Consider the following 14,504-nt stretch of genomic DNA (forward strand, 5'->3'; position numbering starts at 1 on the left):
AAGTATATATAACAATGAATAAAGTGATAAAGGTGATTCTGTCCTAATAATAATGTGGGCATAAACATTCAATTTCATAATGAGACCTAGCTGTCAAAATAATAAAAAAGTTTATATGAGCATCATATCACCTGCTTTCTCTGATTATATATGAAGAGATTTATTTTGAGTCAAATTATTTTGAACTGATGTTAAAAATACTTTGTTACTTGTGAAAATGACATCTATAGAACAGTGTGAATCTGTAAAAGAAAGTGTGGAATTTGTTCTTTGAAATAAGTATAATATGGATGGCATATGGGGTGATCTGTTCATGGTAACACAGTCAAGATTTCTTGAGACTATTATCTTCTAATTAGGCCTGTTCGTAGAAGCTGGTCTGAGAAGTCTCTTTTTATAAATAAGATCTGGCCTTTTAGTATTTATTGAAAGAAAACAGGCTTTGAATAATCTTCATAGGGTTCAATTGTCCTCCATTCACTCGTGTTTATAATCCACATATGTCACCCCTGGGATGCTGGTACATTGGATGGGTTTCTATTGGGAAATGTCAACAACTCCTAAGGGACATTCACATGTATGTTTTGAGGAAGGAAAGGAAAGAAAGGAATATAAGCTGTTTTTGCCCAACACACACATACACTTACAAACACAGACACACACATGCACACATATATACACACACAACACACATGCACCTGATGCACACATCAAAACAAAACAAAAAATACAACTTCTAAGAGGCTTATTAATATTCCTAGTACATAAAGGGATACACATTCCTAAGTTACTCATGCCATACATACCAATCATAAATATTCATTTTAGGTGAAGTCATTATTTTCGTATCTACTGACCTTTCTTTGGCATTTGCTTTATTCTAACAGATACATCTTAATAATGATATTCATTTTGTGTTGCTGTCTCTCTGTTTTACTTTTGGTTCTTTGCAGTGGTTTAGAAGAGGAGTGAGGGGACTCTGAAAAAATGATTTAAATCATAACCAGTTATAGTTCAGAATTCTCAAGATCTTTTGAAAGTAATAACCTACAAGACATAATTGACATTCAGAAAGTAAAATCTGATCTACCTCGAGCAATGAAATTATACTACTCTGAAAAGCTTACTGTAATAAATCTACCTAAAAGTCTTAAGAATGCAGCCATTAAAGTGGCCAAGAAAATATCAATGTACTAACATTTGTGTTTTATGCTGGTTCCTTATAACCTCAAGCTACATTAGTAGTAAAATCTATCCTAAGGCTATACTCCTAAATGAGCTGACATGCTGGGTAAAATTAGTGGACTGCAGAACAGTTAAATTTTGTAAGTTGCAAATGCAAACCTTCATTGCTTATCTTTGGTCACTGACATCGCATCGTTTGCTAGGGCAGTGGAGCCAATCTTGGTTTTAAAAGCCTTCATTTGTCTTCCTGCCCTTGCTCCCTCGCCCTTTTTTGATTATTATTGTTCAGAATTTTTCTCCTTCTTTCTCTTCTTTTATTTTATTTTTTATCAACTAGCTTTTTTTTTTTCTAAATTTCTCAACCTACAAGCTTTCTAGGAAGTTCTCTTCTATTCTCAGTTGTCAAACGCAGGATGTGTGTGCTTTGTTTTGACTTTGCTTTAGTGTTGTGCCTTAACACACAGTATTCCCCATGCCTCGTACAGACATCTACAGTTCCTGCCCTTACCCTCTTTTCCCTAAGTAGCCTGTCAGTCGTCATTCTGCCCCAGTGCTATTCCCACTAACCTTTCTGATTCATGGTTGTACAGGTCCCCATAGTGTATTGTAACTATTGTTTTGTGTACCTTCATGATGAGTTTAAGAATTTTATGATAAATATATATCATATGTTACCCTATCATATATGTCTTTGGATATCTGGTGATTTTTTTTTCCTGATATCCAACAAATGCCTGCTGAATGAATTATTCTCTGGGGCTTTGCTGGTATACAGATAAAGAACTGCATGCAGAACTGTTTAAAAGTAATTAGTATAAACTTGATCTGATAACATGGTGATCTTCTTGCAGCCAGGGTCAATTTTAAATTAACTTGCTGTTTTGTACACTTATCTATCTAGTCCCCAAGCCATGATTAAAATATAATAAAAGGGAGGGGTGAGATCTATACTTATCTCTGAGTATAGGTACAAATATTTGGAATGTAGTTAGAAATTATGCTGGTTTAAGTAAATAGCACTTGGAGATTCTCCTTCAATATCCATGACTTTACAAGCTCAAGTATTTGGCAGGTATCTAGTGCCAGGCATGGCAACTCCTGCATCGCATCCAAAGCTCAGGGATCATAAAGAGGAGGAGGTGGGAAGACTGTGAGAGTCAGAGGAACAGCAAGCTTATTTGTCTCCTAGAAAAATCAGAGAATCCAAACCTGTGAAGTCTCATCAACACGGCTGCCTAAACAAAACCTGGAACATGGATTGTACCATTATCCATGCTTTTATAGATGGAAGATGTCTCATGGTGATTCCACTTTAGATAAAGAACTATAGGAAACTAAAGAATGTCAAAATCAGTAAAAACAGTCTTCCCCAAGTAAGAGTCCCCAATATGGCTATCCAGTACTAAGGGGCCAGTTGTGAAATATATACCTAAGTAACATTATACAGACTGAGCAGATTTTATTTATATAATTAGGAAATAGATAATAACATACTCAATCTGTATAATATAATATAATATATATAATAAATTATAAATAATAAATTGCATATAATATATTTAACAAAGTAGCAATAATTGAAAACCAAATATACACAAGAAATATCAATATCATGTTATATTTATTTTTAATCCCAGTTTAACAAAATGAGATTTTTTTAAAAGTTAATTGTGCAATTACTATCCTTTTCTCTCATTTTATATACTTGCGCTATATGCATATAAAATACAAGATAAAATTTTAGTTTTATAAACTAATTACTCTTTCTAAATTTCAATGCCAGAGACCTTTACTATTTTTTTTTAAGAGATCTATAAAAGAAATCAATCCCAACCACAGACAGAGTTGTATTAAGTTTCTTACCAACCATCAAGTAGGTCACTCCTTATCTGACTAGGACTCTTGTCACAGTAAACACAGTAGGGGGCTCTTCTTGTCCCCCATGGGCCCATTTACATTCCTCAATGACAACCACCTGCTCACTCTTCAAGAGCAAGTTATTTGAGGGGAGAATCACTTACCTTCTTTGTCCTTTTGTGTATCTAAGTGGGAGAGCGGGTTGTCGTTGGTTTGTGTGCAGTATACTTCCCGGGTCTGGATGCCAGCTCCACAGAGGGCTGTCTGATTGGCACGCCTCTTGTCCTGCTGACTGAGCAAAGGGTCCACGTGACACTCTGTCCACTCTGCAGTTCTCCAGCCGTACCTAGATAAAGAGAATTCAAGAGTGGTGGCAAGGTTTACGCAGGAAAACCCTTCTCAACTCTTTTCAGATTTTGTTGTAAAACTTAAACTCAAAAGCCATTCCTTTGGATGCAGTACAGACTCTCAGACTGACACAGATTCAGTTCAGTAGCTGTTTTTGTCCTCAGTTGGACCCCGTTAGAGGAACTGAATGCAGACCGTGCCTGTTTTAATTGCAACTACTAGAAGTTACTTATCAATATTTTATGAAATAAGAACATACTGCTGAAAACATGAAATTTCATGTGCAATTAAACTGAACTCAAGCTTGCCCTTTCTCAGAGCTTATAAACGAAGGCAGGCTGAGTCTCAGAACGCCAAACATGCTAAGTGATGACGAGGCCAAACACTTGCTTTTGATTTTAACAAAATGCATGAAAATTGCTTATTCATATCGGAGCAAAATTATAATTGCATGCTAGATTTAAAAATATAACAGAGCAATTCAGAGCTCTCTCATTACTGTCAAGAGTCAGAAGTTTCTCGTGCACATGCTCTGTAAGAGCCCCACATTCCTGATGAATGCCAGCGAATGAGGAGAAGAGCTGACTTTGCTGCCAGGAAAGCGCATAAAAGATGATCCCTGATTCTCAGAGCTCCAATCAAGATTAGGATGTGAAACCACTGTTGGGGTTGTCAGCCTGACTCTCCTTAGAAGGAGATAGGGAAGCATTTCCTCATGTCACCAACAATGGGAAGTGATGGCTTTTCTCCACCTCTAGGAAAGCGGATACCTTAAAAGCCCCGAGGAAATGGCTCCAGTAGCACTCTGACAGTCTAACCATGATGCTTCCCCATGGATCAGATTAATGGCTAACACAGATATAAGTGGATGTGCTCATCTCAATCCGACAAAGAGGTTAAAGGTGCCCTTGGATGTCTGTTCTGGGTGCTTGACTCTGTCAAGGGTGAATAATTTGCTGGTGAAAGTGAGAGGCCTTCCCATTCTCATTTTTATAAGTAGGAGTTTGGGGATGCACAGTTGTGGTATTGTGCCATCAAGGAACAGCAATAAACCTTGTTAATAAAAGAAGAGCATTTCTAGATATATGGATAATTGATAGGGTTAGAGGAAAGTAAAACAGAAAAACGAATTTTCTATGGGAGTTAGAAAGCATTGAAAAAATACTTAGAATGGGATTTCAGTTTAGATCATACTAAGGAGTCCTGTGATAGAAACAGATTTTCAATAATATAAATAGTTGATATATTCCAAGAAAAGTTCTACCCTAGAAAATGGAGACGACAAAGAAAACCAACGATATCGGCTTGTTTTATTAATGGCATTTGAAAATTTGAGAAGATAAACGATAAAGCCCCACAGTTAGACAAACGCAGAAGAAACTGTTGGGAGAGACAATATCCAGAAGTCTGGGCAGTATCCCTTGGTTCCTGTCATGGAGAAGGGACCCAGAGAGCATTAAGAAAGGAACTGGATTTCTCAGTCCCTTCTGCTATGAGAAGACTGTGGGTGATTGCAAAGCACTATAGACAGACTCATGTAAACCATTGTCATTTTGGTTATAATGCCTCATATACTAATAGCAGTAATTTGCCTCCTCGCTGATTTATGAATTTTAAACTATATCCAGGTCCATTGAAAGTGTGGACAGTCCAGAGACACTCCCAGTGGAGTGTGTGCACTAATATTCTCTAAGTTTCTTTATAAGTATTCCATATTCAGATAAACTAGAAATATTGCTAATATAACTCAGTGTTATATCTTGGAATTAGTATTTTTAAGAAAAAAAAACTGGCATACTGGCAAATATTTCAGAACTGGTTTTATTTCACCTGAAGTCAATGAACATCTCTTAGGCACTTAATGTGTGTTAGGCCCCATAATATATGCTGGTGATGAAATAAAAAAAAATGAACAAAAATCTCCACTCCCAACAACTGAAAACCCCTTAATTTTGTTGTAGTTCTTTACTCTTTTTAATTAAAATTGTTACCCGCATTACTGATTACGACCCAACTATCTACACATGATGCTGACTCATTGCAACAAAGACATATGTAGCCTGTTCAATCTAGTGTCCTCAGTGTGAGCCATCTACTAATATAATTCACCAACCGATATGATTGGATACGCTGAAAGAATTGCTGTTAAAAGTCTAGCCTTTATGGAGATTTGGAAATGAAGTTGTTAGTTATATTTTCATTCTGTAGAATAAGCACATCTTTAATGGATAAACTTTGTAATGAGCTATCTAGTGTTCTGCTTAAAACATCTAAGAAAATTCACCATTTCTCTATGGTTGAATCTGAAATAGTGTTTTAAGTTAGATTACTGATATAGCAAGTTTCAAATATTTGTGACATCAGAGAGCTGAAAGGTCATGGCAATTGAGGACATCCAGTCTTCCTTTACTCACGTAGCACAGAGGACAGCTCCATCCCCCTGAGACAAACACGGTTCTTTCTCCTCAAGTTCTGGACATTCCTTTTCAGTTCCAATTGGAAACTGCTTGATAGTCCTTGTCCTTACACGAGTGCCTGCGGGGGATGTGACGTCATGGCATGTTTTTGAACATGGGCTCCATTCCGACCATTCGGACACCTGGCACTCCTTGGTGATCACACAGGACTGGAAGGTCATGGGCATTTTCTCTTGTTGGCAGAAGCTGTAACAAAGCATTGATATTTTTACCTCAGACTCACAGGCAGGTATAAACTTTGTCTTCTACACTCCCAAATAAAATAGCTTGGGCAGTTTAATTGCTAAGTGGACATGCAATTGACAGTTTCACTGAAAACATGCCAACATTTGCAAAGTGTAGTGGAAAAACAAGCTGAACATTGATATTTGCCTTGCCTCCATTTTGGCGGGAGTTGTTAAGCCACTCCCAAGAAATAGAAATAATGGGAGTCAGAGAAACTGACGAAAGCTGAGTTCATCACATTGATTGCTATTCATTCTAGGTTTACTTTAATTTAGAAAAAGAGAAATGTGAAACTGTTAATATTTGTTAATTTCCATTCTATTTTACTGATTGAGATAAGCCTAACCACTTAGCTTCAGTATTTTTGGAATAGAAAACATAATTTAATATGTGCCTTATCATAATCTGATGTCATTTATGACGTATAGTTAATATATGCTTATCTAAATTTATCAACCTTTTTAATGTCTACATTTTTAAATTTTATTTTTTTATGTGGCCATGTATAAGTCTGTGAGTATATGGTGTGTGCAGAGTTCAGTAGAGGGTGGCTGACTCTCAGAAGCTGAAGACAGTTGTGAGTTCCTTGATATGAATGCTGAGAAACAAACATGGGTCCTTTGGAGGAGCAGCAAGTGTTTTTAGTTACTGAGTATTGCCTCCAGCTTATCTAATTAACATGAACTACTTGTGAATATCATGATTAAATACACAGTAAATATTTTAAAAACATTTATCTGCTACATATTATAGAGATATACTCTAAAGATATCTTACCAATAAAATATTTGAGTTCAAATTCTTTTCTTTTTAATTCTCCTTGAAACTGAGGCATATGGATTCAAAACTGTAATGTCAACAAATAAAGCAAAAGATTATGGATGTCAACAGCAAGTGTCCAAGTAGCTTGAGTTTTCCTGGAATTGTACTCTGAGTTGGACCCTTGTTCAGATTCAGTACTGTGCAGTGACAGAGGCAGCCTGTTGTGATCACAGTTATCCAGCCTGGTGGGAGAGGCCACTGATCAGTCCATCTCATTCAGGTTCCATATTCATTTTTTTTAATTACCCGCAGAGGGAGCCAGGTCCATTCTACTCTAACAACTTACATCCTGTTGTCTTAATCCTACTACTATTCATATTTTTGAAAACTGTATTCCCACAATATAATTAGAGCTGAAAACATCAAAATCAATTCATTGAACTTGGAAAGTCTGAGCATAAAATCATATGAGAATGCCTAAAAGGAGTTCCGTTGAGTTAGTTCTATTTCCCAACACCAGAGCAAAGCCCTCCTGTGCTCAAATGTTATGGAAATGCTGGAATTAATGGTGTCCTTAGGTGTAACGCCATTGAATTTTCTTTGCCATAAGCAACTTTTTATCCTCATATTGGAAGTCACTTCTGAGAATCAGGGAAAAATCAATAACCAAATAATGTTCCCTATAACTCCAATTTTACAAAATGCACATAATTTGTTTTCTCTGTTTTATTACCTTTCTTGATACTATTTTCCTCCACATTGGCATGTATTGACCTAAAGGTAATACTTAAAAAGTTCATAATCTATGTACAGGTGAAAGATCTTCTATTTTAATCTTTTCCAGATAATTTTACCACTGGTTTACTGCCTATTAGTACAAGTTACCTTGGTTATCTGACTCAAACTCACATGTCAACTATATTACTATGCCACATTCCCTTGTGATAAAATGAGCCCTTTACAGTTTGTAGGGCTGCTGTTCGTTGAACCAGTATCTATCCCTGTGAGGACGGAAAAGATTTTATTTTTATGCTGGGAACTTGTGGGACTTTGAACTTTACCCCTACCCCTGAGAAAAGCCTGGGTCATTAGCCCTTTTTTAAGGGAAGTATTAGCTAATGGGAAAAATCCAAGCTACACAAAGCTGCCGACAAGATGCTGACCACCTAACTTTCCCTATTGGTTGAGTAACAATGGACCAATCAGATAAATTTTCAGGCAGACCCTGTGTTAGCAAAGGGTCAGCAGATGTCTGGAGGACGTAAATAAGTAGAATAATATACATTGGCATTAATACACTGACTCATAAGTTGAATAGTGTCAAGCCTTTGTCTTACAACTGTACCAGCCTGTTAAGTATATATGGGCTAATAGTCAAAATTGATAACTAAGCCAATAAGGGTCCTATAATAGCAGAAACAAGGGTAATTAACCAAGGAGAGCTATTAAACCAGGATTTGAACCATCCCTATGAAGAGTCTAATTTTTTTGGGGGGTGGCCATTTTTTTTAAACTTTAGCCAAATTATTTTCTATAATCTGAGTGGTTAGTGCAAAAACAGATTTTATTTTTCTAAGACTATACACAATCTTTTTATATAAGGGTGGGTTTTTTTTGTTTTTGTTTTGACTTAACCTCTTAATCAGGAATTACAGGATGATATATTTTTTTAACTGCTTTTGGCTGACTTTGGGGCATCGTTGTCAAGAGCTAACAAAGGTGAAATGTTAGTGAAAACCAAAGAGGCAATTTAGGCAATGGGGTATTTATTAGCAGCATCTTGTTTATGGACTCTGTTGAAGAGCCAGGGAACATTTACATCTGCTAGACTGACTGGTCCATATTAGTTTTTATCAAGTCCAGTGTCCATAGTCATTTGGAGTGGACTGCAGACACAACTGATACTTGTTTGTGTCTGCTAGCCAAGGGGAAAACTGTTGAGACAAATTTAAACTAGGAACAGAAGTAAAAATTTATATACTAAAAAAAAATAATACATTTGAAACTTTTAGGTCTATATTGAAATACATATTACAGACAAGGCAAATAACAGATATCTATAAAACAACAACAGAAATAGACTCATACCTTTGAGTCTTGGCAAAACACAGATTTATGTTAAAAGTGTATAAACTTATATTTAGAAGACAGCCAAAAGAAATTTAAAATCCTGAGTTTGTGATTCAAACAGTAAATAGTCATTGCTCTATCAGCTTATTAGAACTATAACATAGAAGAGGAAAGAAATTTGAAATCTAGCGTTCAGAATTGAACTTCATCTGAAACTCCTAAGGAAAATTGTAAGGCCAGAAAATGGTGTAGGAGGTGTTTTGGTCTATATGTAGCTTTCATTGGTTAATTAATAAAGAAACTGGCTTGGCCTGATTGGGTAAAACTTAGGTAGGCAGAGAAGACAGAATTGAATTCTTCGAGGAAGAAAGCAAAGGGGAGAGCCGTCATGGAGTCACCAGAGTCAGGCATGCTGAATCTTTCCCACATGGCGATATACAGATTAATAGTAATGGGGTAAATCAAGATGTGAGAGTTAGCCAATAAGAGGCTAGAGCTAATGGGCCAAGCAGTATTTTAATTAATACAGTTTCTGTGTGATTATTTCGGGGCTAAGCTAGCCGTGCGGCTGGAACGAACAAGCAGACCCTCACTGCAACAAGAAAAGATTCCATTTTTATGCTGGGACCTGTGGGACTTTGAACTTCACTCCCATCCCTGATAAAAGCCGGAGGCCGCTAGCCCCCTTTTAGGGAAAGTATTAGCTAATGGGAAAAACCCAACCTACACAAAACTGCTGACAAGTTGCTGACCACCAAACTTCCCCTATGGGCTGAGTTAACAATGAACCAATCAGATAAGTTTTCAGGACCAATGAGATAAGTTAGCAAAGAGTCAACAGATATCTGGAGGACTTAAACGGGGGTGTGGGGGGCTGTTGCTATCCCCCTTAAATACTAATTACTTATCAGGAACTAACAGCTGAGCTTTACCTCACACCTTTAGCCAATTGTGATATAGGAAAGGCAATTTTGTATTTTGAGACTGTAACCTTGTGACTGCTTTGTGGTTTTTGTCTTTATAAATCCCTTACAAAAATAGACGAGGTCCTTCTCCCTCCATCTGCTGAGTCAGACTATGAGGCAGAGGACCATGTTAGCCTGTACTTAATAAACGAAACCTTGATTTTTACATTCAAAAGTGTGACTCCATGGTGGTCTTCTTGGGGGGCCTAAGACTCAGGCACAACAACCCCTAGTGCGTGAACTGGCTTTTTGGAGCCCATTTCCTATAACGGGATAACTTACTCAGCCTAGATACAGGAAGAGGACCTTGGTCCTGCCTCAAGTGATGTGACAGACTTTGTTGGCTCCTCACGGGAGGCTCCACCCTCTCTGAGGAAAAGATAGGAAATGGGGTGGGGAGAACTGGATGAGGGGAAGGAGAGGGAGGAAGACAGGGAGATGTGATTGGTCTGTAAAATAAAAAAGACTTTTTTTTCTAAAAAAAAAAAGAAATAAAAATATGAGCGCTTTAGGTAAATTCACTCAGTGAGTGTGGCAAGGCTCGGAGAAGACAAACTCATGGAAAGTTTTGAGACTGAGAATATGAGATTCCTTCAGGAGATGCGGACTCCAGTGTTCCATGAAACTTTTGAGTTATCTCCCTCACCTACCTAATATGAGAGCAAAATACATACATTTCATAAGATGTTCCTATACCTCGGTTTTGAATGTCATCCCACCAGATGAAGAATGTGACAATTAGGGTAGGTTTTATTTCCTATTTCATATCTTTCTAAGTAGGTCTGCAACACATGCTGTTGTGCTATTGTTAGTATGATCAGTTTGAGAACATTTTAAAGCCTAAGTTTAAAACTGAGCTCATATACATCATTTGATAATTTTGTTACCCTTCTATGGGTGTCACTGTTAATTCCATTGTATAATGAAGCATTCTGGCAGAGGCTAGGCTTGCTGAAGAATTTGCTAGTTCTAAATTGTGGTATGTAATTTAAGCTTTGATTTTTTTTTTAAACCAGAGCTCATTTCTTAACCATCCCATTCTCAGTCACTTCTCAATGACTTAACTGACATTAAGTCATAAAATTATTGCTTTAGCTGGGGAGAATGCCAGAGTAAAACTGTAAACAACTGGCACCAGGGCTTCAAAAACACAATTTGTGCCAGTGATAGGCTTCCCAAGAGTTTTGCCATGTAGGGACTTAGTAGTAATTATTAAAATCACAAATAAATTTTCCAAAACCACGGTCACACTGATGATCCTATTTAAACTCAATGGATCTCAAAAATTAAACAAAACACCAGATACTCACGTGCGCGCGCACACACACACACACACACACACACACAAAGAAAAAGAGAAAAAAGAGACATGAATGTTCAAAAAGAAGATGTAGGGAGAAAAGATGGGAGGAGGGGTAGCTAATAAGAATGGAAGAGAGAGCACAGAGTATGGGTTACAGAAACCATTGTAACTGAATGCACTTTATAGATGCATGAATTTGTCAAAGAACCAAGTCAATTAAAAATCTATCACAAGTAGAAAACAGTTTTCTAATAGATGTTAATCTCAGTATAATTCTCAAATGAAGAAAGTGAAGCAAACACAAACACAAGGATAACATCAAATTATGATTATATACTGCTATGTGGGGCACATAGAATGTAAACTTATGTGTGTGTGCTTCTGTGTGATGTTCTATTATGCCTCAAGTTTCCAAAAATACGGATGAAGAAACTCATACACTGGGACTTAGAAACACAATGACAGGATGATAGTAATTAAGTTAGAATCATAAGTATTTGATGAGAGGCACGTAAGGTCACTTCCAGTAGTAGGTGACTGTGGTGAATAATCACGATATATCAGAAGTTTTCAGGTTGAGGTAAAATTAGTTGATGATGATTAACAGAGATAAAACTAATCTGCGATGAAATAACATATTGACCAGAAAAAACAAACATATTGCATTCTTGGCCTAGAGAAATATAGAGTTGGCAATAAGTAGTAAAAAAAAAAAAACATTACAAGCTTCGCTTACATAGCCAGATATTATGCGGAGATTGTCTAAATTGGAGGTCTCTTTAGGTCCCTCCCCCTTGAAGATTGGGTAACCCTGCAGAAGAGGAGGAAAGACTGTAGGAGTCAGAGGGATTGGAGAATACAAGGAGAACATGGCCCATTGAATCTCTAAACTGGGCTAACTTGAACTCACAGAGACTAAAGCAGCAAGCACAGAGCCTGGAAAGTCTTCATTCTTTCCTGCGTGCGTGCGCGCATGTGTGTGTGTGTGTGTGTGTGTGTGTGTGTGTGGTGTGTGTTTGTGTGTGTGTGTGTGTGTGTGTGTGTGTGACTGTTAGCTTGGTGTTTTGTGGGACTCCGAATAGTGGGAGTGGATGTATCTCTGACTCCTTTGTCTGCTTTCGGGAATCTTTTCGTCCTATTGGGTTGCCTTGTCCAGCCTCAATATGAGGGCTTTTGCCATGTCATATTGTATTCTGTTTTATTGTAGGTGGTTGTTGTCTCTTGGAAACCTGTTCTTTTATGAAGAGGAAATGGACAGGAAGTGCCTCTGAGTGAAAGGGGAGGTGGGAGGGAGCTGGGAACTGGGAGGAATAGAGAGAGGGGAATCTGGTTGGCAGGTACTGTATGAAAGAAGAATTATTTTTTGAAAACTTTATTAACATTTCAAGCACTCTTTCAGGTCCAGTATAGTACAGCCAATGGTACTTTTAGATTTCTGAGAGCTCTCCACACTGATTTCCATAGAGGGTGCACAGATTTGCAATCCCACCAAACAATGATTAAGAATCCCTTTACCCTGCATCCTTCTCATTATTTCCCGTCAGATTCTATACCACCCCTTGTCATATACCCAAAGAATTTGATATCCTACCCCAGAGATCCTTGTTCAACCATGTATGTTTATTGTCATTATAGCCACAATAGCAAGGAAATGGAAACAATCTAAAAGCTCTTCCACTGATGAATGGGCAATAAAAATGTAGCAAACTATAAAACTATTTAGTGATAAATAAAAAAGAAACCAGGCAATTTTCAGATAAATTAATGGGGCTGGAAACTATTGTACTGAGCAAGGTTGACCTAGACTCAGAAAGGAAAAGACTATTTGTGGCCTCTTATTTGTTGGTCCTACTTCTGGATCTTAGATTTGCGCATATAGCCTGAAGTATTCTCAGGAGAATCTAGAGAAGAACAAAGAGACCATGGCAGGAGCAGGGAAGGAGTTCCAGGGAGGGTAATAGTAGGAGACAGGTGTTATGAAGTGAATGGTGGAGTTAGTGAGGGAGGAATTTAACCAGGAGAGAAGGGTAATACAGGAGAAAATAGGAGATATAAATAATATTAAGGATCCTTGAAAAGCTATAGAGGAACATTGTTTTATGCTTATTTAAAATATATTTTATGTATTCAATGAAGTTACACCACATAAAGTGATGGTGCTCTACCCGAGAACTATACAGCATTTAATAAAGACCCCAGTCTCTGATATGAGAAACCTCCCAAGAATTTTTGATTGGAGAAATACAACATCTTTCAAAATAATATAGCCTACTGCTATTCTTCTTAATTTACCTCCAAAATTTACAGGTAAGATTGTATTGCTGAAGATGCCACATTCTTTGGACATGGTAAGTGGAATGATTGATATGAAATAATTTGGACTGCCTCCTTAAGGGCTGACTGGTTGTCACAGCACTGAAGTACTCTGTAGCTGCCAAGGGAAAGGAGCAGTTGCCGGTCCTATTCAGCATGAAGCTCATGAAGCACATTGATAACTGGACTTGCACAATATCCAAAACTGAGAAATGGTGTCACTTTTATTCTGGAGGCAACCAAGAGCTGTCTAATTGGACCAAGGACCTGCTCAACAGGAGGGAATTCATGCTGGTTACTATAAATAGAACTAGTTACTCATGGCTGGAAAATCCATAGACCACAAACAAGAATCTGCTGCTGCCACATTCCCAAAACAATGTAATGTTAGCTTCTTAAATGCCTCTCCTTACACCCAAGGCAGGCCTCATCAAAGAAGCTTCATCTTGCAACTATAGAGATGATCACAGAGATACATAACTCCTCGAAGTGTATAGAATCAGTTGGACAGAGGGTGTCTAGCACCAAATAATGTATCCACAATGCTACTCCTATACTCATAGCTTGCAGAAAGTCACATAAGAGTGGGTGGAATGACTGTAAAAGTCAGGAGACCAAAACAGCAGCTGTAAGATAGTGTCCTCCCGACTTGAAGTGCTAAATGCACACATGAAATCTCCACAGTATAATTATTTGAGCACGAATGGCATAATGAAAACACCAGTTGATATGTCAAGATGGACAGGAAAAATTCACATGTTCCCACTCCTCGATTAAGAGCTACAGATGGTCCTTGACTGCTAAGAGAGTGAGAATTAGTTTCCTCCAGGGACCAGATTCCCCATTGGTTATTTCATCCAATATGGGGCTCTCTAGATTTATAGCCATACAAGCAACATTAAATGGGATCCATATGTTATATATGCATGCGTATAGCATATATATGTATATATATATATGTGTGTGTGTGTGTGTGTGTGTGTGTGTATGTGTGCTTGT

The 14,504-nt window shown here is 37.5% G+C and overlaps 1 protein-coding gene across 1 annotated transcript in view; it reads right to left on the reverse strand.

Annotated features, from left to right (window-relative positions):
* Nucleotides 1-14,504, reverse strand: part of Thsd7a (thrombospondin type 1 domain containing 7A) — a 401,309-nt gene that overhangs the window by 170,422 nt on the left and 216,383 nt on the right. The window contains exons 3-4 of the mRNA XM_041675563.1: nt 5,805-6,053; nt 3,207-3,388 (exon numbers count right to left, since the gene is read on the reverse strand). Of these exons, the coding sequence (XP_041531497.1) occupies nt 3,207-3,388; nt 5,805-6,053 (431 nt within the window). The remainder of the gene's footprint in view (nt 1-3,206; nt 3,389-5,804; nt 6,054-14,504) is intronic.

Source organism: Microtus oregoni, unplaced genomic scaffold (genome assembly GCF_018167655.1).
Source record: "Microtus oregoni isolate MIOR12 unplaced genomic scaffold, Mior012 000026F_ref0000081, whole genome shotgun sequence".
In the NCBI taxonomy this organism is placed as follows: domain Eukaryota; kingdom Metazoa; phylum Chordata; class Mammalia; order Rodentia; family Cricetidae; genus Microtus; species Microtus oregoni.